The sequence below is a fragment of the Nyctibius grandis genome, chromosome 3, assembly GCF_013368605.1.
Source record: "Nyctibius grandis isolate bNycGra1 chromosome 3, bNycGra1.pri, whole genome shotgun sequence".
Classification (NCBI taxonomy): domain Eukaryota; kingdom Metazoa; phylum Chordata; class Aves; order Nyctibiiformes; family Nyctibiidae; genus Nyctibius; species Nyctibius grandis.
Genome location: NC_090660.1, coordinates 10869609 through 10890927, shown reverse-complemented (window position 1 = coordinate 10890927; position 21319 = coordinate 10869609). Strand labels below are relative to the sequence as shown.

Below are 21319 nucleotides of genomic sequence, written 5' to 3'. Positions count from 1 at the left end.
TCACTGGCTTTTTCTTTTCTGATGGCAAAGGACAGACTTTGTCTTCTCTGTTTTGCAAGTGCTGCCACTGCATGAATATAGCCTATGCTCATGGAGGGAATTTGTTTCTGCTCATGTAATTGCTTTCAGCCCATCCCAGTTCTCACCTTACTGCAAGGTTACCCTCATGTGAAGGTTATTTGGAAGAGCATATATGGCCCGCAGAGGCTTGGTGTCGCACAGCATCACTTGGGGTTGTGGAGCTTCTAGGAAGAGAGAGACAACTCTACAGGGAGGGCACAGGTTTGATTTGGAGACTGGCTCAGGTTGTCCTTTTGAATGAGCATGGAAACCACTGATACAGTAACATACTGTATCATAATTTTGGACTTGAGGGTCTTGGATGTTTTAGAAGTGCTATGGAGGCAAAATTAGGCCTGCGCTTACTGAAATCTTTGACATACTGTTTTACAAGGGACATCTCTAAAAGTCTGGTTCACTCTTATAGCTGTTTTCATAGGCACATCACTTGTGTGCTACCACTGTGATTTGGCTTATGAATAAATTCCTGGTATAAGGAAGGCCTGATCTTGTTCCTGTTGCAATAAACAACTTCTAGTGGTAAAGGAGCAAGGCTTTACGTAGTAACTCTGAACAAGTGTTTTATTAGTTTTATTAGTTTTATTGTCTGGCCAGAATCATCCTGGTTGTATTAGTTCCTCTGCATCCAATATGTCTTCCAGGCCACATTCTGCAGGTAGGAAATGAAGAAAAAGGAGAGATTGTCTTGCATCAGCTCTTCTTTTTAAAATTGTATTTAAATAACATTAAATCCAAAACAAATGGCAATTCACATGCGTATTTAACATTGTTTAATCTCTGTTTGAGATGAGCAGTTTGAGTTTTTTCAGAAATGTTGTACTCACCTGCCTACGAAGTGTGGATTCTCTGCTGTGAACATGAACAGAATAACCCCCGCTTGCAAGGGTACAAGAAAGCCCTCTCAGGAAGGCTCTTTCACCACTGGTTTATGTGGTTAAAATGGGAGTAATGCAAAACCAATCAACCTTAAGAACATGTTGGAAGATACGGATTAACACCCGTATGAGCCTGACAGCCTTCTCAGTGTGTTTTTCGTAGGCTTAAAGTTGTGGGGTGGGAATAGACAGGACTGAGCAAAACTTTATAATTTTATAGCGAGTGACACAATAAACATTTCATAGCAATCGTATACATTTTTAATGAAAGACTATACTAGTGCAGTTCTGCTGTTCTGGGCATCCGTGAGAGGGGATGTAATCCATGGTATGTTTTTTGGCTTGTAATTTTTTCCTAGAGTCAGAAACGAGTGAGTGCGCAGTCTCAGTTCTGACTCAGTCTCATGCTGTTAGTGATAGTGGCATTTTAACTATCTTGAAGCAAGGACAGAAACTAACATTTAAGAGCAAGCAAGAATGACAGATAGGCTCAGATGAGGAGAATAATAAAGAAAAGTTCTAAAACAGTAGTTCAGAAAAGAACAAGAGCGTGGGGGGAAATAATTTTAGACCAGAACTGTAGAAACAGTACTTGACCACAGACTGAAAATTGGTAAAGCTGCTATTTCTTGTCAGACCAGCTTGATTTTGAGTCTAAGCTGCTGAGCGATGATTTTCCTCTAGTCTGATCCTGTGTCTTTTAATTAACCAGGGTTGTCATCCACATCTTTGAGATTTTGATGTGAGCAGGAGTTTGTCTCTCTTGTTTTGCTCAACACTCTGCACGCAGAAAGCAGCAGCTGCTGCTGGTGATCCCAGGGCTGATTTCTCTGCATCTTCCACTGGAAATATTTCCGTAAACGAAGTAAGCTGTGCGAGGAGGCACCTAGTCTAATTGGAGCATTAGGTCTGTGCAGTAGGTGGTATGCAGGTGTTTTTTTGTTGGTTTTCTGTCAGCTGATAGTTTATCTGTGACACATATGGGATTTTGATGGATGTAGGTAGTGCAACTATGTGGAAGAACCATTATGTGCTGGTGCGTAGTGCAGCCGTGCTGCAGCTTACAGTGTTTTCAAGGTGCTTTGCTCCCCTTGAACTCACACGTCATACACTTCACGTAGCGTCTACTGTGGACTTCAGTGGGGGTCCTGGACAAGACCTTGGCCCCGGTGATACAGTTGAGTCACTCGTTATGTTACCCCCACCTTCGTAGCTCCTCACTAGAGTGGTTTCAGCACAATTGTGCTGAGTGGTGTCACAGGGCATAGCTGTCAAAATCACCTGCTAAAATCTATCATTTTTGAGAGTCTTCCAACATTTGCACAAAATCACAGAACTGACTAGGTTGGAAAAGACCTCTGGGATCATCGAGTCCAACCATTGCCCTGACACCACTGTGTCAACTAGACCATGGCACTAAGTGCCACGTCCAGTCTTTTCTTAAACACATACAGAGATGGTGACTCCACCACCTCCCTGGGTAGCCCATTCCAATGCCTAATAACGCCTTCTGTGAAGAAATTTTTCCTAATGTCTAACCTGAACCTCCCCTGGCGCAGCTTGAGGCTATGTCCTCTTGTCCTGTCGCTAGTTGCCTGGGAGAAGAGGCCAACCCCCACCTCGCTACAAGCTCCTTTCAGGTAGTTGTAGAGAGCAATAAGGTCTCTCCTCAGCCTCCTTTTCTCCAGGCTAAACAATCCCAGTTCCCCCAGCCGCTCCTCATAGGACATACCCTCTAGACCCTTCACCAGCTTTGTTGCCCTCCTCTGGACTCGCTCCCGCACCTTGATGTCTTTCTTGAAGTGAGGGGCCCAGAACTGGACACAGTACTCGAGATGTGACCTCACCAGTGCCGAGCACAGGGGGACGATCGCTTCCCTAGTCCTGCTGGCCACACTATTCCTGATACAAGCCTGGATGCTGTTGGCCTTCTTGGCCACCTGGGCACACTGCTGGCTCATGTTCAGCCGGCCGTCGACCAATATCCCCAGGTCCTTTTCCACCGGGCCGCTTTCCAACCACTCTTCCCCCAGCCTGTAGCGCTGTATGGGGTTGTTGTGGCCAAAGTGTAGGACCCGGCACTTGGCCTTGTTGAACTTCATACCATTGGTCTCGGCCTATCTATCTAGCCTGTCCAGATCCCTCTGCAGAGCCTTCCTACCCTCAGGCAGATCAACACTCCCACCCAACTTAGTGTCGTCCACAAATTTACTGAGGGTGCACTCGATACCCTCATCCAGATCATCAATAAATGTATTAAACAGGACTGGGCCCAGTACTGAGCCCTGGGGGACACCAATAGTGACTGGATGCCAACTGGATGCGGTACTGTTCACCACCACTCTCTGGACGTGGCCATCCAGCCAGTTCTTAACCCGGCGAACAGTGCATCTGTGTAAGCCATGGGCTTTTCGGTGGATAGGTGTAACGAGCATATTCCCATCCTTGCCAACAGCCCACTAATGAACTGAAATGATAAAGCTGTAGCAATGCAGCCCATGTGAGAAATGCAGTTTGGCACAACAGAAGATCTCATTAACCCACTTCTCCGAACAGCCAAAGGCCAAGGTAGCCTCACCCTGACAGCCAAGAAATTCTGCGGTGCCCCTTCTGTTAGCCATGCCAGCAACTTTCAGCAGCAGCTCAGGCAATGTATGTATAGGAGATGTGTCTTCTGTCTCCTTTTCTTCCCCACTGAATGGGCTGGACCAGCAACTATGGCTTCTGCTGAGATGCTGCAGCTCTTTCAACCTCAATTCACCAGACAGGCCAGCAGTTCCTTTCCCTCTCTTTCTCCTTTTCCATCTCATTAGACCAATGCGGTAGCTGTCATCTCAACCTGTCTGTACATCAGAGAAGATGCTGTGCTGTTTCGGCAGCAATCTGAGACGAAATGAAAGGTTTTGCAGGCACAATAGAACCCTTGGGGGATGAGTTGAATGATGCCATCACAGAAGAAGAAAGGCTCTTTTTCCAGTGCAGTTCATGGCTTTTGCCAGGTAAGAGCAAAGATGTGAATTTTTGTATACAGGGGTAATCAACCTGGCAATGTTTCAGAACGCTTGGGTAGGTCTTGCCCCAGCTAGGAAAGATTTAAGTCTAATTAGAAGTCAGAGCTAGGAGGAAATGATATTTCTGCCCATGGGAATTTCTAAGATCTCAAAGAAATGTCTCATGCTGTAATGGGAGGAAAATTTGAAAAGCTGAGCTACAGTGCAAATTAGATAATAGGTAAAAGTGTTTTACAAAACTGTACAGCAAAGCCTGTAGCTCTATATTGTGGCTAGAAGATAGTTTCATTTCAAACCAGATTTCTCTTGCAGTTACAGCATTTTTTAATTACACCTTCATTAAATGTTTAAAACCTTCATTTTGGGCCCAGCAAATGGACTTATATGTATTTTTTTAATACTACTGGAAAATATTTACAAATAGATTCTGTGAATATATTCAAACATTTTTGCCTCCAAGAGATTCAGGTTTGAAAACAAGCATTTCCTAATGTACATTTTCCTTGAAAAATTCCTGCCACTTCTATTAGAACCCATTGGTTCTTACTTAATTTTAGCCCAAGGGCAACAGTGGCTGTGTACCTTACTTAGGTTTTAGTTTCACTAGCCTTATAGCAGAGTGTTGTCAAGGTTTTACCTCCTCAGGAGTTGAATAAGTTGTAACTGATCGTGATGTTGTTTTAGTCACCCTGGTTGTATGATCTCATGGTTATTCCATATTTTCCTAACATGTCCATTGTACCAAAGAGATTATGTATCATCCGTTGCAGTAGTTGTTTCATGTTTCTAAGACAACGTAACATTCATTCATAAATACAAGGAGAACAAAAGACAGAAGAAACAGCGTTATATTCCATGTCTACCATAAGGGGTCTACAAGTCAAAAACCACGTATGAAAAAGAAACCAAGGCAGATTAACAGATGTAAAATCATTATGCATTCAGAAGAAAAAATCAGAGTAGGCAGAGAGATAGTGGTGAACAGATCAGATGCTGGAGAATCACTCAGTCCAGGACTAAAGGAGTGTAAATAAAACCAGGAAAAAATCCCTTTTCCTTTTGCCATAGGAATGGCAATGACGGGTAATGTCGCTACGACCACAGGGGAAGCTGCAAAGCGGTGGGATACATCACGTCTATCATGCTGCTATCGCTCCCAAAGTTCACAAATTCGAGACGGGGTGCCTCCATGAGCAGACTTGACCAGCTGTTGGTGTTCCCTCTTCCTCCTGGTTGGAGTGGATGTCTTGGTGAGATGAGGCAGTTTTTGCAAGGGACTCCCCCGAGAGCTTTCTTCTCCCAAGAACGTCCCCCTGATGGGTTCTGCTTTGCAATGGGAGGATCTGAGCCTATTTTAACTATTTTCTTCTCTGTGAGAACATCGCTTAAACACTGGTTTGAAGAGGAACGCACAAAGGTTTCGAGCACTCAGACCCCCGGCTGAATCTCTTTCCCTTCCCCTAATTTAGTTGGAGTGCTTCTGAAAGGTCCTTAGCTGATGTGGAGACTGAAATCCTGTCGTTAGCGAGGTATCGTTGGTTGGAGAAAAAGCTTTCACACCAGGTCTTGCCTTAGTCCCAGCCTGGAGGGAGCACTTCAAAGCCCTGTGGGTAGTGCCCACTGAAACGCATTGGCAAACTGCAGTCAGACGTGTCCGTCGCTGCAAAAGGGCTAATGCAGTTTCTCTGGGTGCTGTGCAAAAGGCTGCCCTAGCTGGCAGGAGAGCTTTGTCAGTAGAGGATGCACAGTCATGAGCCAGATTCACTGGCCTGAGCCCAAGGAGAGCCAATAAAATCTGGAACTGCACCGTCATGTATTTGTGTATGAAAGGAGCTATATAGGAACTGTATAGCAAGTTGTACCTGCTGTGTATGTTGTGATACAATGAATTTAAAAGGTCAACATCGCAGTCTACTAGTGATAAAAATAAAACTCCAGAAAGGCGAATTTCTGTGCTTAGAAAGTTGTGAAGCCCCCCTTTGTAGCTGAATCATGAGATAACAGATTTTAAATGAACCGCTGTCTTTCGATTGCCTCTGCCCCACTTTCTAGTTCAGACCAGTGGATACAGCTAAAGCCACCAGCTTTGATGAAGAAGGGAATCAATGTTTCTGTTTCAGGCTGTGTTTGTATGAACAGGCAGTTGCTTGAATACACTAAAGTGTGAGGAATGTGAGCAGAGAAATGGCAAAAGCGAGTGGAAATCTCTAAGAAATACCGCTGAATATATTCAGCCGCAGTTCAGCATTTTGTTATGAGCATCATTTGTATTTATACTGTCAACACGGGGTGGATGAATGGAGCTACAATAAATGATATGTACAATTTGAATTTTTCAGTGTATGCTCGAGATGTGATTCTGTTTCTCCAGCAAAAAAGATGATTTTTTCCTGCCGTTTCAGGGATTAGGTAAATCCCATGAGTGATGACAACAGACAGAACTGGGGCTTGCAGAGATACAGAAGGGAAAATATACTTGACACTTGTGAGGAGTGAACTCTTAGCTAGCGGTGCGGTTAGACACGCAAGCCTCATTTCACAGTGCTGAAATAATGCCTTCTCATTCTCCTACCTTGAGTCATGAAACCCCACGTTCTTCTAATGATTCTTTCAGAGGGAGAAGTGAAATGATTCATATAAAGAATCAGAATTGCTCAAACCACATCCCTTTTATTTATCTAGACCAAACTAGAACCTCTGCCCAAATTCGAATCGTTTGGGATAAAATACTCATAGTGTTCCCAGGCTCGTTTTCTTCTCCTGCTCTGTTATATTCCTGTCTTTCTTCTGATGGCCTGCTTTAAAACTCGTGTAGCTACTTCTTGTGTCAGAAATCACATCTTGCTGGGTGCTCCCAGGTATGGAGGAGAGGCTCAGAGGATGGAATCTTACAGTGGTTTGTTGCCTTAATGGAAAGAAAGGAGGTTGCTGCTGCAAAGAAGGCTTGAGCAGCTGTTTAAGCAGGAGAGGGGAAGCTAGGACTGGTGGCATGGGCAGAGGAGGAAGGATTCGCATTGTGTCTTGAATGAAGTAGTTGAGTCAGGGATGCAAGAGAAGGGAGGTGAAGTGAAAAGAACAGGAGGAACCTCCAAGCTTCAGACACCACTTAGAGAAGGGTTAGAGATGGGGATGAAGGTAATGAAAGAGACATCGTGCTTAAGCGCTTTGATAATTTAAAGGCCCTTAGCTCGAGATTGAACTTCTGGTGAAGGAGGATGACTTGAGTGTAGAGTACTTCAAGGCTTGGCTGATGTCCTGCACACTTTGGAGTGCAGAAGCCCAAAGGCTAAGAGACAAAGACTAAGCAGCATGTTGCTTTCAGACACCTTTTCATCTCTTTCTCTTTGTTAATTCTGTTAATGCAGTAAAAGCATCTTGAGTAGTTTTTGTTTTCTAGTCAGCAGTTCCTATGTGCTGTCATGTACCAGTTGAAGATGCAATGTTCAGCCATACTTCACTGTTCACTTGCTGATGAGCTGCAATATGTAACATTCACTTGTAGCCCTTACATGTATCAACAGCTGGTTCCCCAGAAGCTGTGTATTTGCTTGTCTACTAGGTATTTAGGTGGTCTTCAGTACGTACACCTACAGAGAAATTCAAGAAGGGATCCAGGAGTTAACCATGGGCTTTTGCACCATGTTGCAGAGTTAACCATGGTCAGAGGAAGATTCAGGGTCAGAGTAATGGGTGTTGGTTTGGGGTCTTTTACATGCTTTTGCTAAGTGCATGTGAACTGCAGACCTTTAGCTGAATGGTGGCCTTACGTTAATAGCCCTTTTTGAAAGTCTTTGTCTGATTTAACATTTGTGTTGTGGTTTGGGGCAGTGGCCACAGAAGGGTTGGGTTTTTTTTTTGTCTGAAGAGAACTGGTGACTTGGAGGCTAGCTAGAGAGAGGCGGTTAAAGTTCCTGCAGGGAAGATTTGTGCTGTCCGTGATAACAGAAGATGGAGGATTGTGGGGACTGATTTGCATCACTGGAGGAAGGTGGGGAGTGCAGATGCTCTTGGGGCCTGTCGACCAGGTCTGTGGCTGAGGATTTGCGCTGGGGTGTATCATTTTCATCATATAACCATGAGCCGTATTTTGAAATAGTCACAGTTGCTTTGTATTTCCATGTTACTTCTCTGGACTTGATGAAAGTAACCTGCCATCCTGTATTTTTTCGCAGAGGGCAGAATGAGATAAGGGGGAGAGATGCTGACTGCTTCCACGCTGTTGCCCAGCTTCCACTGTGGGAAATGCAACACCTCTCCCCTGTCCTTAATGCCCAGCCTGGCTCACTGAATGAAGCCCTTCACAGTAAGGTCAGAGCTGACTCTCAAGGCTTGCTTTTTGGAATAATCATAAAGGAGCTTTCTTGTAGCTTGCTGGAAAAAAAGTGCAGTGAAAGTCATTCTGATGTCAGCTAGAGGGACAACTAGAGCAAACTTACATGTAAAGACTAAGAAAATCAAGTGCAAGAGCTGTGCAAGGAGGGGACTCTTTATTTGATGCTTGAATGCTACACGCCTGTAGGAAGTCTTATGTTTACAGATACGGGGGTCAAACAGAGATTTTCTTTACCAGTTGCTCTTAACATTGGTTGTGTGATGCTTCTCCTGTTTTGGTTTTTTTTTTTCCTTTTCTTTCTGTTCTGCTTTGTTCCCTTCTATCTGGATTAAGCTGTGCAACATACGTGGTATGCGTGAAAGAAAGGGTAGCAACCTTGCAGCAAAATGAGTTGAGTTGATCCTGCCACAATTCCTTTTTTTTTCCCCTAAATAATCAAAGTAATTGATTAGTCTGTCGCTCTGGGGAAGTACTCTACTCTGCTGCTTGCTGGCTGCACTGACTTACAGGGCTGCTCTCAATTCCATGGTCTCCAGAGCCGGCATCTGCCCCCACCACAGCTCCTGAGCCCGCTGGGCTTTTGGGGAGGTTGTGGCAAAGGTGCGTGTGCGCCCAGGCTGCGTGCAAAACTAACGCCCCTCTCAAAGCGTGAGGGATGTTAGATCACCCTTTTTCTTCCAGCCCCGGTGGCTGATGCGAGCGTGCTCCTTGCATGCATGGCACTGGCTATTTGCCAGGTTTAGTGTAGTTTTTTTTTTTCTTTTTTTTTTGAATGAGTGAGTGAATGAATGAATGAATACCTGATTAAGTTAATGAAGCTGAGCCAATGGTGGGAGGGAGCGATTTGGCTGCTGCCTGCTCTAAGAGATCTGGCAGCACATTAGACTTGCATAACGCTTTACAGCTCCGTGCTGTGCTCCATATGAGCCACAGGAGAGGGCTGCAATAATTACTCGGCTTTTCGATTGAAACCAGCTGCAGGTAGCTAGTCATCCTTTTGTCCATTTCACTGGTGTCGGGGAGTCACTTGTCTCTGCACCGTGGATTTCCAGTGGTGAATGGGTAAGATGCTTTCACAACAGCGATGGCAGCAGCGAGAAAGCGTGTTTGTGGCTCAGTGGCTTTTATGAAAGGTCCATTCCGATTTCCAAGCTGTGATTCACTGGACCCATGTGTCCAGTGGGGGAATGGTTTTAGTTCTTGAATTCAAAACTTCTATATAAATAACTTTTATGGGAGCTCTGCGATTTTTGTTTTCTCGTTCCTTCTTCAGTTGGCTGGGAGAAGAGGGAGGAAAAGGTTTTCTTATATCTGTTTTTTGTAAGAAAAGTCATTTTTAAACCCTTCCAGTTCTTTTTAATTGCTGTTTAAAGCAAGTTCTTTCTGGCAGTCCTGGATGGTACATACCTTTGTTTCTCACATACTTAAATTAAGAGTACAGGCACTGCCTGTTAGCACACCGCCTTCATATGTCAGCGTTCCCTGCTTGAGAGCAACGCTGATGATTTGCATTCTTAGTTGGAACGGGAGGGTTTTTTTAATTGCAACTGGAGCCTGTGATTGTGGAGCCTGCTATGTTATAGACCTGCATTATTTCATTTTCTTTTAATTGTTTTCTGCGTTGCCTTGTCAGATAGAGCGCTCAGGGCAATCTCACCCTTGCTGCGCTGGCCTCAGTCAAGTGGCGCTGGTGATGGATTTGGCCCTTGTGCCCATTTTATCTGCCTGCCATGCTCCCCATGAAGCAGGCGGGAGGCTCCCTACAATGCTGAGTTGGGAAGAGTAACTAGTCACTTAGTTTTGTGGGCTGCAGGGCCAGGACAGGCATTTTATGGGGAGAGGGGGCGCAGAAGAGTTAGTCTGGCTTTTTTTTTTTGCCCGCGTGCATTCATACGTGCAGAGACCCCTGCGATGTTGCCTGTGTTGAGATTGCCAGTTTGAGGGTCTGTGCAGGACGAGTGGGCAGTGCTGTAGGGCACACCCAAACATAGCTGACCCTGAATGAAGAATCAAAAAATTAATGAATTAGAGAAAAAAGACCAGAGAGGTGTCTGGGGGGGCTGTTGAACTCACTCTCGGCCTTCTGCAGAGCTGGGGGAGCGTGCTGCACGCCTCAGGGCCAGGGTGAGCTGCTGGCATTTTGGTTTTGTCAGCGGTGACAGTCAGTGATCCTGATTCGGGAGGGCACCGAGTGTGTGCTGGGGCTATGTGCAAGAGCTTGTGCAAAATTGCTTCAAGTTAAAGCTTTGTTGAATGAAGCCTGAGAGAAGGCGAGGTGTTGGAATCCATTTCAAGGGGAGTTTAACTTCAATTCATGTTTCGCACTTTACAGATGGACTAATTATAGTCTAATTTGCTAGCACATGGAATCTACCAGAGAAGCAATCTGCAGGGAGATCTTCCAAGGAAAGGCATCGAGCATGCAGCTGACCTTTCCAAATCTGCCCCTAAAGCCGTGCTCTCACACCATCCCCTTATCAGCCAGGCTTACAGGTACATTCCTCCCCAAGAGTGCCTGTGCTTATCTGTAAAATGGCTGCTCCGAGTTGGCTGCTGGTGTTACTGGCTGGATCTTCAAAGGGGTGAAACGCCCCCGGTTTCTGTGATTTTTTGTGGGGGTCTTATTCATGTCTCCTGGCAGCGAAGCCAGGCGCCTCTCTAATTTGTCTTGCCGAAGAAGGAGAGAACGTTAGCGAGCATTTTCAGGCACATGGAAGGAGACCTGTGTGACATATCTGCAGTGCAAATGTGTTCATACAGGCATGACAGTTTCTGTCACAAGTTAAAATGAGCGGCGAGTGGGTGTCGCTACGTTTATAGTCACTCATGTAAAATTTTCAATGGAAAATTGTGTAGGCAGCTCCCATTGTAGCTGGGCACATTTTAGATAAATGAAAAACATCAACAAAGTAATTTCGGTATTATACTTGTTTATAAATGAACTCTGTTCACTCATTTAAGCTGCAGAAGCGCCTCTAGGGGATGGGTGTAAGAGTAAAGGATGTCGCTGTGCACGATTAGACAAGCTGGTCCTGTAAACCTGCTGTCCTGCGCTGGCAGCAGCCAGCGCGGTGCAGGACATAAAAGGTTAGGTGCTGTATCTGTCCACTTGCAGAGCAGTGTAGGTGGGATGCACCTTTCTGTGCTGGTGTCAGTGGGGTTGAAGGTGCACTTTAAAACGTGTATGTTTGTTCCATGGCTTCCGTGCTGCCACCAAAGGTGCTGAGTGTGTGTGAAGGGGGATGCTGCCTTCCCGAGCATCTTGGGGTGGTGGTCCTCATGCTCTTGGCACAGCTGCCTCCAAGGCTTCAGGAGCAGGGCTTTGGAGGGGTTTGGCAGACCTCTGTCAGATTGTGAAGGCTTCAGTGTGGTGTGGTGGTAAAACGTCATACTGCTGGAAGGTGCTCCAGCGTCACACCTGGATCAGCTCTGCAGGACCATGCAGCCTGCAGTCAACCTGAGCTGGAACCCCAGGCCCAAGCAGCCCCAGGTCTTTCCTTCATGGCTGCAGATAGAGGTGCTTCTTACAGAGTCAGCTGAGGTGCACTTTCTGCTGTGCAACTGAGAGGGAAAGCTGTGCATCAAGTTGTACACACTCACGTGGCTTTGCCCCAGGCCCTTACTTAGCAGTTAAATCCTTCTGCCCCTTCCTCTGTAGAGGCAGAGGGTTCTGGAGTCCAGCGCTTCCCCTCAAAGAAATTTCACTGTAATCAGTGTTGTCAGCTCTTGCATTCTTATCACTAGTCTCTAGATTCTCTGACGCCGCTTCACAAAGCTCCAGTTCCTGGTGTCAAATGATGAGATGGGAAATTCTACTTTTAGCTAAAATAGTAAGTTTCTGGTCTTGTGGGTTGCAGGGAAAAGCTAGAGACCTCGAGCCTGAAAGGCCTCATGTAGCAGAAGGGCAAGTTAAAAGAAAAAACAATAAAAGCAAATAACCTCCGCCGTTATCGTTTTAAGAAATCTTCTGTTTGTAAACCAGTATCATGTGTTTCAGGGGCAAGAACTGGGGCCTGACTCATGATACTTGAGCGCCTGGGTTTGGCACTGCGAGGCAGGGGATTTCTGTGCCGGGGAGCGAGGGTGCTGCCCATGGGGTGGGCTGGGAGGGCGGTGGGACGGCTGACGCACCAGGGCGACAGCCCTGCCGCAGGTTGGGCTTGTGGCTCTCAGAGCACATAGTTCCTTGCTTCCAGCCTGCCTGGTGTCTTGTGCTGCACTCTGTGGTACCACCTCTCTGCAAAGCATGCTGGAAGAGGAGGGATCACCTTTGTTGATAACTTTTTTTGTAAAAAAACATGGAATAAATGAGTAGGCAGCTGTGAATCTACTCAGATCACCCATGATACTCACAGTCCTACAAGGCTTACATGTAGCTGCATCGCTATACATGTGCACAGCAGGGTATGCTGCGCATCCAGAACATGGCATGACTTTTACAGATGCTGAAGATACGGGCATCTTTCCTGTTGCAGAACCAGGTGATGGCACCCAGATGAACTGATGGCAGAAACCTGCAAGCTTCTGAAAGTTAATTCCAATTCTTAATTCAGCAGTTAGCTTAACTAAAACTAATACTAGCACCATATTCTTGTGCAGATCACTAGCATCTACCACACAAAATAACTATGTGTGTCTAGCTACAGTGTAACTGTAGTAAAACAGATGCAGATCTCCCCTTATCTTCAAAATTCGGCAGCTAAGTAGTAGAAGTGGATAGTTAACCACTAGAGTAGCTTTCTGATAACCAATTTGTATCACCTGCATTCATGAATGTCATTGAGTGAATGGCTGTCCTGGAACTCCATCATCTGTACGTCCTTTTGGGAACGTATTTTTTCCTCCTAAATCTTCCTCTCTCAACTCTGGTACCTACATACTTGCATCATAAAATTCCATGGGAATGTCGAACCATTGGGCATCTCGCATCCAGTGATGTGCTCGCTGAGGTTTGCTCGTATCGCTTGCCTTTTATATTGCATAGAGGCTGTCTGATCTGACAGAGACGTGCAGAATAGCTGCTCGCTCTGCAGAAACCTGTAGCAATTGGCTGCGGCCAATTCCCAGAAGCATAATAAGAGCTAACACTGCAGTGGGCAGTCTGTCTTGCAGATGCGGTGTTGATCAGGAATCCTTTAGTTTTTGGGAGGAGAATTTCAAATTTTATTAGAAGCTTTCATGTTTCTTATTAATGGATCTCTGCAGTTGGCCCTCCTGGGAAATCTGCCAGAGAGCTGTGAAATTGGTTGGATTGGACAATAAACTCCTATAGCTATTGTTGGCGTGCGCCGAGCTGCACATGGCAAGGCTAATGAAATCTGTAGCAGTTACAACTATGAATATGTAGCTGGCAGCGGGCAGGGTGCAGAGCGGAGGGGGGGAAAGCTGGCATATAGATCTGAGAGCCAGAATGCAGCTGCGGATCCCTCTGCAGTGTGTCTGTCTTTTAATCTCTCTGATCCTGCAAGATGCCAGCCTCCTCGGAGGGGAGGGGAGAGGTGGGACGAAGTGCCCTCCCTTCCCACTGATTTCCAGCCTGCCAAAATCACCCGCTGGTCCTACTGTGATGGGATGGGCGGGCGATTTGAGGCGGGAGCACCAGACTGTACTGCTGCTTCTGCCCGGTAACACCGCAGACATAAAGAGCTGTGTGTCAGGCTCGACTGAAAGGTTTATTTTTTTGATGTACTCTTTGAATATTGCATTGATGTCTACTTGCCAGGCAGGGCAACGGTGTCTGACAGAGGGGAGACCCAGTTTTTTTTATTGCATAGATAAATGTGAGAATTTACTGGTCATACCTGGAGTCAGCACGTAAAAGTTAAAAGTAACAATCTGTATGTTATTAGGGTTTGGGATCAAAGGAGCCTTTTGACAATAAGCGACTGGTTTGAATTAAATATCCCTGAAGTTGGAGGTTGATAGCAGCCCCCTTGGGTTATTGCTCCATGCAGTAAGGCAAACAAGTGTGTGGTCCCAGCCCTTGTTCCTGGTGGCAAATGTCAGTGTGAGTTTGTTAGCAGCTGCAGAAAGGTCAGGGACCAGAGAGAATGAGGGACCAGATTTTTGAAGGTATTTTAGAGAGCTAAAAATGACATTAGCTCCATCATAGGACTGCAAAGAGTACCTGATTTCTGAAGGCACTGAAAGTCCCACCGGTTGCATAGCCAGGTGCTGTGGTGGTTTGTGAGTCTGGTCCCAACTTCTCTGCACCCCAAGGCTCAATGCTGGGTGGTGGGCCTCAGCGTACTATTATGGTGTGGACTGAGGCTTGCGTTGCTGGTTTTATCTTTGCTGCGGTGAACTCCAGATAAATAAAGGAGGTCAGCCCCTCAAGCTATAATGCAGTATCCTCTCATGAGTTTTAAATTTGTTAGATGAAATAAATAGAAAAATACTGGTTTGGGAGATATAGTGAGGTTTAAAGTGCCTGCGGAGAGGCGCTGGAATTTTGCATGAAAAATGCACATCCTGAGCTCCAGTGAGCAATGCCTTTGGGACCCGAGCAAGCCCAGATGGTGACTCCTCCAAGTGATTATTTTTCTGCCTTAAGCCTTTCCAGGAATTCGAGTGTGGGCAGGCTGCCAGCGGACACTGGCTGTCCAGACACTTTAGCAATGTTCCATGTGTATTCGCTGCCAGAGATACCAAAGTCCAGCTGCTGTCCCTGATCTCTTTGTCCCCTTTACCTTCCCAGCCATAATCACACAGGCGTGCACGCACGCACGCACTCGTGTGACACACACGTACAAAGCAGGAGCAAAAAATCACCTGGTGTTTGCTGCTCGTTTGCAAATCTCGCAAATCGTGATCGACAGCTCTGAAGTTAAAGGGAAAGGAAATCTCGAGAGTCAGAAAAATGACTTGGATCCAAACAAAAAAAAAAAGGTATACAAATAACAACCCGTGCGGCACGCCGCAGAAGGCAGGCATTCGTCTTTCTAGGACAGCCAGCGAAGAACAGTTTAACCAGGTCTTGCACGTCTTGCCTTTGAGATGCTCTGTTTGGGTTGTCTCCCTTTTGTTGCTTCCCGAGCAAAATCAGTCCTGTCTTATCTTTGCTGTTACTGGAACTTGAATTATGCTGAAAACTTACCATTTTACTTTTAAGTCTTGAAGTAGAAGTAGGCTGTTTTATGCTGCACATTTGCATTTCTGCAAATCCAGTCCTGCGTCTGTTAAGAGTTCAAAGTCTCACTGTGAAGTACTCGAGCTTGGAAAAGTGGGGCAGCCTTCACCGCTCTACGGCTGTCTCATCCCTTGTCTCCGTTAAGCTTATTCATTCCTCCTGTGCTCTCCAGGAGATTTTGGGCAGCCCTTTTGTTACCGGTGATGATGAAGTCAGCCATATGCAAGATTTACACACATGCAAAAAAAACCTGAAAGATTTAATATTTTTGAAGGATGTTAGCTTTGACTTTGGAGGCTACCCGAAACTCAGTGATTCAACGCTATTTACCAGAACAAAAAACTTTTTTTTCGGCTCCTGCAAAGTGAAACTCTGCCAAGTTTCGTACAGCTTCATAGTAGTACTTTTGATGCAGAGAAGCTGAACCCAGACACCTCGGGCTTTTGGAACAGTTAATTTGGGGGAGACTCGTTTGTCCGTCACAGCAAAAGAGTCCGGCCCTATTCAGTCCCATGTACAAGCTCCCTGCTCTGTTGCAGGCAGAGGGGACAGCCCTCTGCTGCCAGCTTTTCCCCATAGGAGTGTATTTAAATTCCGGGTTTGCAGCCCACATCCATCTCCATGACAGATCGAAGGACGGTCCCAGCCCAGCGCGAGCTCCCCATGGCATGGGGAGTGGGACGTGCACCCCACCTCGAGGGCGTCCCCCCACAGCGTCCCTGGGCAGCCGCCTCGGCCAGGAGCTGCTGACTTACCTGCCAAAGCCAACTGCCCAGGGCAGAAGGCGACAGTGAGCTAAAGTTAACCATGGATGACTGCGCAAATGTGAGCTCCATGATTATATTTTTAGTCGAACTTAAATATAAAAATCTGTAAGTCATGTGTAATATAATAATTTTAGCTGTTGCCAAGACACGCTGAGCAACTGTTAGGAGGAGGGGGAAGACCCGTGCTGATGGCGCGGGGACCCGGTCTCCTGGCTGCCCTCGTCTGGCTGCGATCGCAGCGCCGAGGCGGCTGTGCCGGGTCGGGGCAGGTCGGGGTGGTGGTGCTGAGCCGCAGCTCGGCGGGTGCCGCTGCCCCTGAGCTGCCGTGCTGAAGGCATCACTGGCCCTTGCTCTGAGTCCTTTTGTCCTCCCTCTCACCTCAAAGCCAGGGGGAATCTGCCCTGAAACGGTCCTTTACCCCCCGTCCCGGCTGTGGCTATTGGTGTTTCATTACTGTTTATCAATATTTAAACAATGGAATAATTAACTTAAGACTGAATGTATCAAACCATTAGAAGGTCTGGACTTTTCCTGCAGGCTTACAGCAGCTTAGAGGACCATAAACATAAAGAGTGCTCTTAAAGATAGGTTTAATCTTAGTCTAGTATGTCTTCAATGTACTGCATACCCATATAAACATTAGGCTTATTGTTCATTAGAAGCAAGGCAGCAGGGAAAGAAAGCCCCCAAAGGAATATTACTTGCCATAAGTATTGTTACTGCTGCTCAGCATTCGCTCTTCTTTCACATCCACTCTTAATTCTTTCTCTCTCCGTTTTTGTTTCATATAATGCACACTTCTCTTGTTAGGGTGCCGGTTGTGCGAGGTGCAGGGTTTCTCAGCACTTGTTCTTGCATATCTTTCAGAACAGCCAGAAGTGCAGATGACAAGCGGTGGCTGGACAGGGGCTGGGGAAGAGTTTCACTCTCCATAAAGTTTGTTGTGGGACAAGGCAAGGCAGGTTTCAGGAGGGTAAGGGGAGACTGTCAGCTCCTTTTGCTTTTTTTCAAAGCATGATGCGACTTAGTTACAGTATTTTCCTTAGCAGATAATGAAAGACTCTGTTGACTTTGTGGCCTTTGGGTGGCCAAAGTCACCGAATTAAGTGATGCAGAGCAGAGAAAGCAACTGTTTTGCTCCAGTACCAAAATTAGCCCAATATAAAATCATGAGCTTTTACCGTGGTGGAGTCTCCTAGTTTGGATCAGGAAACCCAAGCGTGTTTTTCCAAGCGGTCCTAGCAAGGCATCCCCAGGGCCGAGTTTGCTCAGGGTTTGGACGTGTGGTCGTGGCCGCGAGTGCGGTACCCACAGCCTCCCTGGTCTGGCAGTAGCTCAGAAGCTGGGGGATTGGATCCCGATGGAGATGGAGATGGTGCTGGTGCCTGGCTCTGGCTGACCTGCGTGCAGTGGAGGGCATTGCCCAGCACAGAGCCCTGCCCAGGGAACCTGGGTGTGAGGTGTGAGTAGCAGAGGGAGTTCAAAGCACTGGGGAAAAAAAAAACCCCACACATTAAAAACCTGGCTGAGAGCCATCTCTGGCCCTGCGCTGCTGCTGTAAACACATCATGTGGCTGAGGTTCATTGCCAGACTAGGAGATGTGTGTGCCCGTAAGGAGCCGTGGCGTGGAGGGGGGATGGGGGCAGCTGCTGCCTCTCCAGCCCTGCTCAGTGGGATGTGAAGTCACCCTGTGGGTGACTCTGGGGTTCAAGGGTTCAGGAGCGACCCACCGCCTTCCCTCCGCACTGCTAATAGCTGCTTGTTGCTAACATAAATATTTCGTGTGTGCATGTTCCTCAGGGCTCCCTGCCGTGCTCCCATGCTTTTTAGGACATGGCAGGGTGAAGGCAACATTGTCGTTGCAGGGGAAGGAGAGGCTGGAAGAACAAACCAGCACCTTAGAGACTTGGAGGGTTTTTCCAGAGGAAGGAGAAAGTGGGCCCTGGGAAATAACTGACAACGGCTACATGTGGCAAGTTACGGCCAGAGAGTTTCCGATCTGCCTAAAGTTTTAATCATTTTCATGTTAGCAAACGTACCCAGGATTTTTGCTGCTGTTTACTGTGCAGCTGTCAACAGCTCCTTGACACGAGAGCGGCAATGCCTGACCGGCTTTGTTTTTTCCAGAGGTTTTTCTTTTCCTCACTTGCTGTTTCGGGGTGTCTGCTTGTTTGTTCTCATTTCCCAGCGCTGACGGTGTGACTCCCCCCTCCCTTGCCCACCCTCTCGTTGCAGAATCCAGAGGAGCCGTCGGAGAATCGTGCTCACAGGGAGATGATTCCTCATGAAGTCACTGGATCCCTTGCAGAAATCAAATGTGACTTTCCATTTATCAGACTGAAATCAGAGCCAGCCAGACAGTGAAGCAAGCACAGTGGAGGGGGGACGGCGAAAGATGAAATCCAACCAAGAGCGGAGCAATGAATGCCTGCCACCTAAGAAGCGAGAAATCCCTGCCACCAGCCTGCCTTCAGAGGTGAAGCCGATCCTGCCAAACGAAAACCACCGTGCGGATAACCTAGCATGGCTCCCCAGCACACCGGGTGGCCAGGGTGGCCTGGGGGGCCGGCACCGGCCCGGGGGGACATCATCGGTGGAGGTGGGCTTGCAGCAGGGTTTGCACAAGTCGCTGTCTGCAGGGCTGGACTATTCACCGCCGAGCGCACCCAGGTCCGTTCCAGCCTCCACCACTCTTCCCACGGTGTACTCGCCCGCCCTCTCCCAGTCAGGGACCCCTGTTTCTCCCGTGCAGTACACGCACCTGCAGCACACCTTCCAGTTTGTCGGGCCCCAGTACAGCGGATCGTACACCGGATTCATCCCCTCACAGCTGATCTCCCCAACGGCCAATTCTGCAACTGGCGCCGTGGCAGCGGCCACGGCCGTTGCGACCACTCCATCCCAGCGCTCCCAGCTGGAGGCTTATTCTACTTTGCTGGCCAGCATGAGCGGCCTAAGCCAGCAGGGACACAAAGTTGAGCCGCACCTGGTCAGGACGCCTGGACTGATCGCTGCCGGGTCTCCTCCACCCACCCAGCAGAACCAGTACGTCCACATTTCCAGCTCTTCCCAGAGCACTGTCAGAAACGTCTCTCCTCCAACCATCCCAGTCCCCCTGCACCCCCATCAGACAGTGATCCCACACACCCTCACCCTCGGCCCTTCCTCCCAAGTGGTGGTGCAGTACACTGACTCAGGGGGCCACTTCATCACCAGGGATGCCCCCAAGAAGCCTGAGAGCAGCCGGCTGCAGGTGATGCAGGCCAAGGAGGTACTGAATGGCGAGATAGAGAAGAGCCGGAGGTACGGCATTTCGCCCTCTGCCGACATGGGTCTAGTCAAAGCAGGCAATAAACCAGCTCCCCATCATTATGAGACCAGGCACGTGGTGGTCCACTCGAGCCCTGCCGAGTACGGCGTGCGGGATTCCTCAGGTGTCCGAGCCTCCGTCATGGTGGTCCCCAACAGCAGCACGCCCACAGCGGACATGGAGGTGCAGCAGGCCACCAATCACGAAACCTCTCCCTCAGCCCTCAACGACAAGGGAAGCTTGCACTTAGGAAAGCCAGCCCACCGGTCCTACGCCTTGTCTCCACAGCAGGCTCTGGGCCACGAGGGCGTGAAGGCAGTGGCCACACTGTCCCCTCACACCGTCATTCAGACCACCCACAGCGCCTCCGAGCAACTCCCCGTCGGGCTGCCGGCGACGGCCTTCTACGCTGGGACCCAGCCGCCGGTGATCGGCTACCTGAGCGGCCAGCAGCAAGCCATCGGGTACCCCGGCAGCCTGCCACAGCACCTGGTGATCCCTGGCACCCAGTCCCTGCTGATACCGGTCGGCAGCGCGGACGTCGAGCCATCAGGAGTCACGCCTGCGATCGTCACGTCGTCTCCCCAGTTTGCAGCAGTGCCTCACACGTTTGTCACCACCGCCGTCCCCAAAAGCGAGAACTTCAGTGCGGAGCCCCTCACCACCCAGCCCGCCTACCAGGCCACCATGGTGCAGGCGCAGATCCACCTGCCCGTGGTGCAGTCCATTGCTTCCCCCGCCGCTGCACCTCCCACGCTGCCCCCCTACTTCATGAAGGGGTCAATCATCCAGCTGGCCAATGGGGAGCTGAAGAAAGTAGAGGACTTGAAAACAGAAGACTTCATACAGAGTGCAGAAATTAGCAATGACCTGAAAATAGACTCCAGCACTGTGGAGAGGATTGAAGACAGCCATAGCCCAGGCATTGCCATGATACAGTTTGCAGTTGGGGAGCATCGAGCACAGGTAATGGCAACGCGTGGTGGGGTACGGGGGGTGGACTGGGGTGCACGCTGTGGCCCCCCGGGTGCAGCTTTCCTCAGTGCATCTCAGTCACTTCAGGTCCGCCCGGGGTTGGTGCTTCATCATTCACATCCATCCCTGAGACCAACTCTGGTCCAAAAATCATCCCCCTCAGTGTGCTGGGGAAGCCATCAGGATCACACCAATGATAATTGTAGCCTTTTGGATATAAAACAGGTCTTTATTATAGCTGGAGAACCCACGGGAAGAATCACCTGATCTTCATGTTTTTTGATTAAAATGTAAAACGGTGTAAGCAGTACGAGAGGATATATTTTGCATTTTGATAGGTGATTTTTACCTTCCACACCAGAAAGCTCAGGTTAGATTCAGTTCAAATCCTACCCTTGAGAGACAGGTAGGGCACAAGGCGGTGAATTTCCACGGCTTGAAAACTTGGAGCTGCCTGGGAATGGCTCCATCACACACCTAAGTTAATGAAATGCCCTACAGAGTTTTACTGAGGCTTTGTTTGCGGGTGGTTTAAACACTGCATGGCTCACATAAACTGTGTGTTCAAGGGAAATTTGGAAAGAAAAGCCATCTAGGTGGCTGGGCAGGTTGTGCTCCTGACCTTTGTTTCTCGTTGGTTCACGACATAAGAAGAAACCCTGTAACTTTATAAAGGTATTTTTAGGTTGAGAATGAGTACATATCGATCATAAAGTGTTATCCTGGCGTGCTGTCTGCCTTCTGAGCAGTTTAGATTCTGCTGTGTTGAGGCTGGAGCAGTTCATATATACTGGCTAGCATTTCGCTTCCTAGAGGTACTCATTTTAAAGAAAATCT

General features: G+C 48.0%; 1 protein-coding gene across 10 annotated transcripts in view; it reads left to right on the top strand.

The window, feature by feature from the left end:
• Positions 1 to 21319, top strand: part of ATXN1 (ataxin 1) — a 377565-nt gene that overhangs the window by 346285 nt on the left and 9961 nt on the right. For all 10 annotated transcript variants that reach the window (XM_068397238.1, XM_068397241.1, XM_068397236.1 and 7 more), the window contains one exon: positions 18433 to 20473. In XM_068397238.1, coding sequence (XP_068253339.1) covers positions 18593 to 20473 — 1881 coding nt within the window. In that variant the 5' untranslated portion in view covers positions 18433 to 18592. The remainder of the gene's footprint in view (positions 1 to 18432; positions 20474 to 21319) is intronic.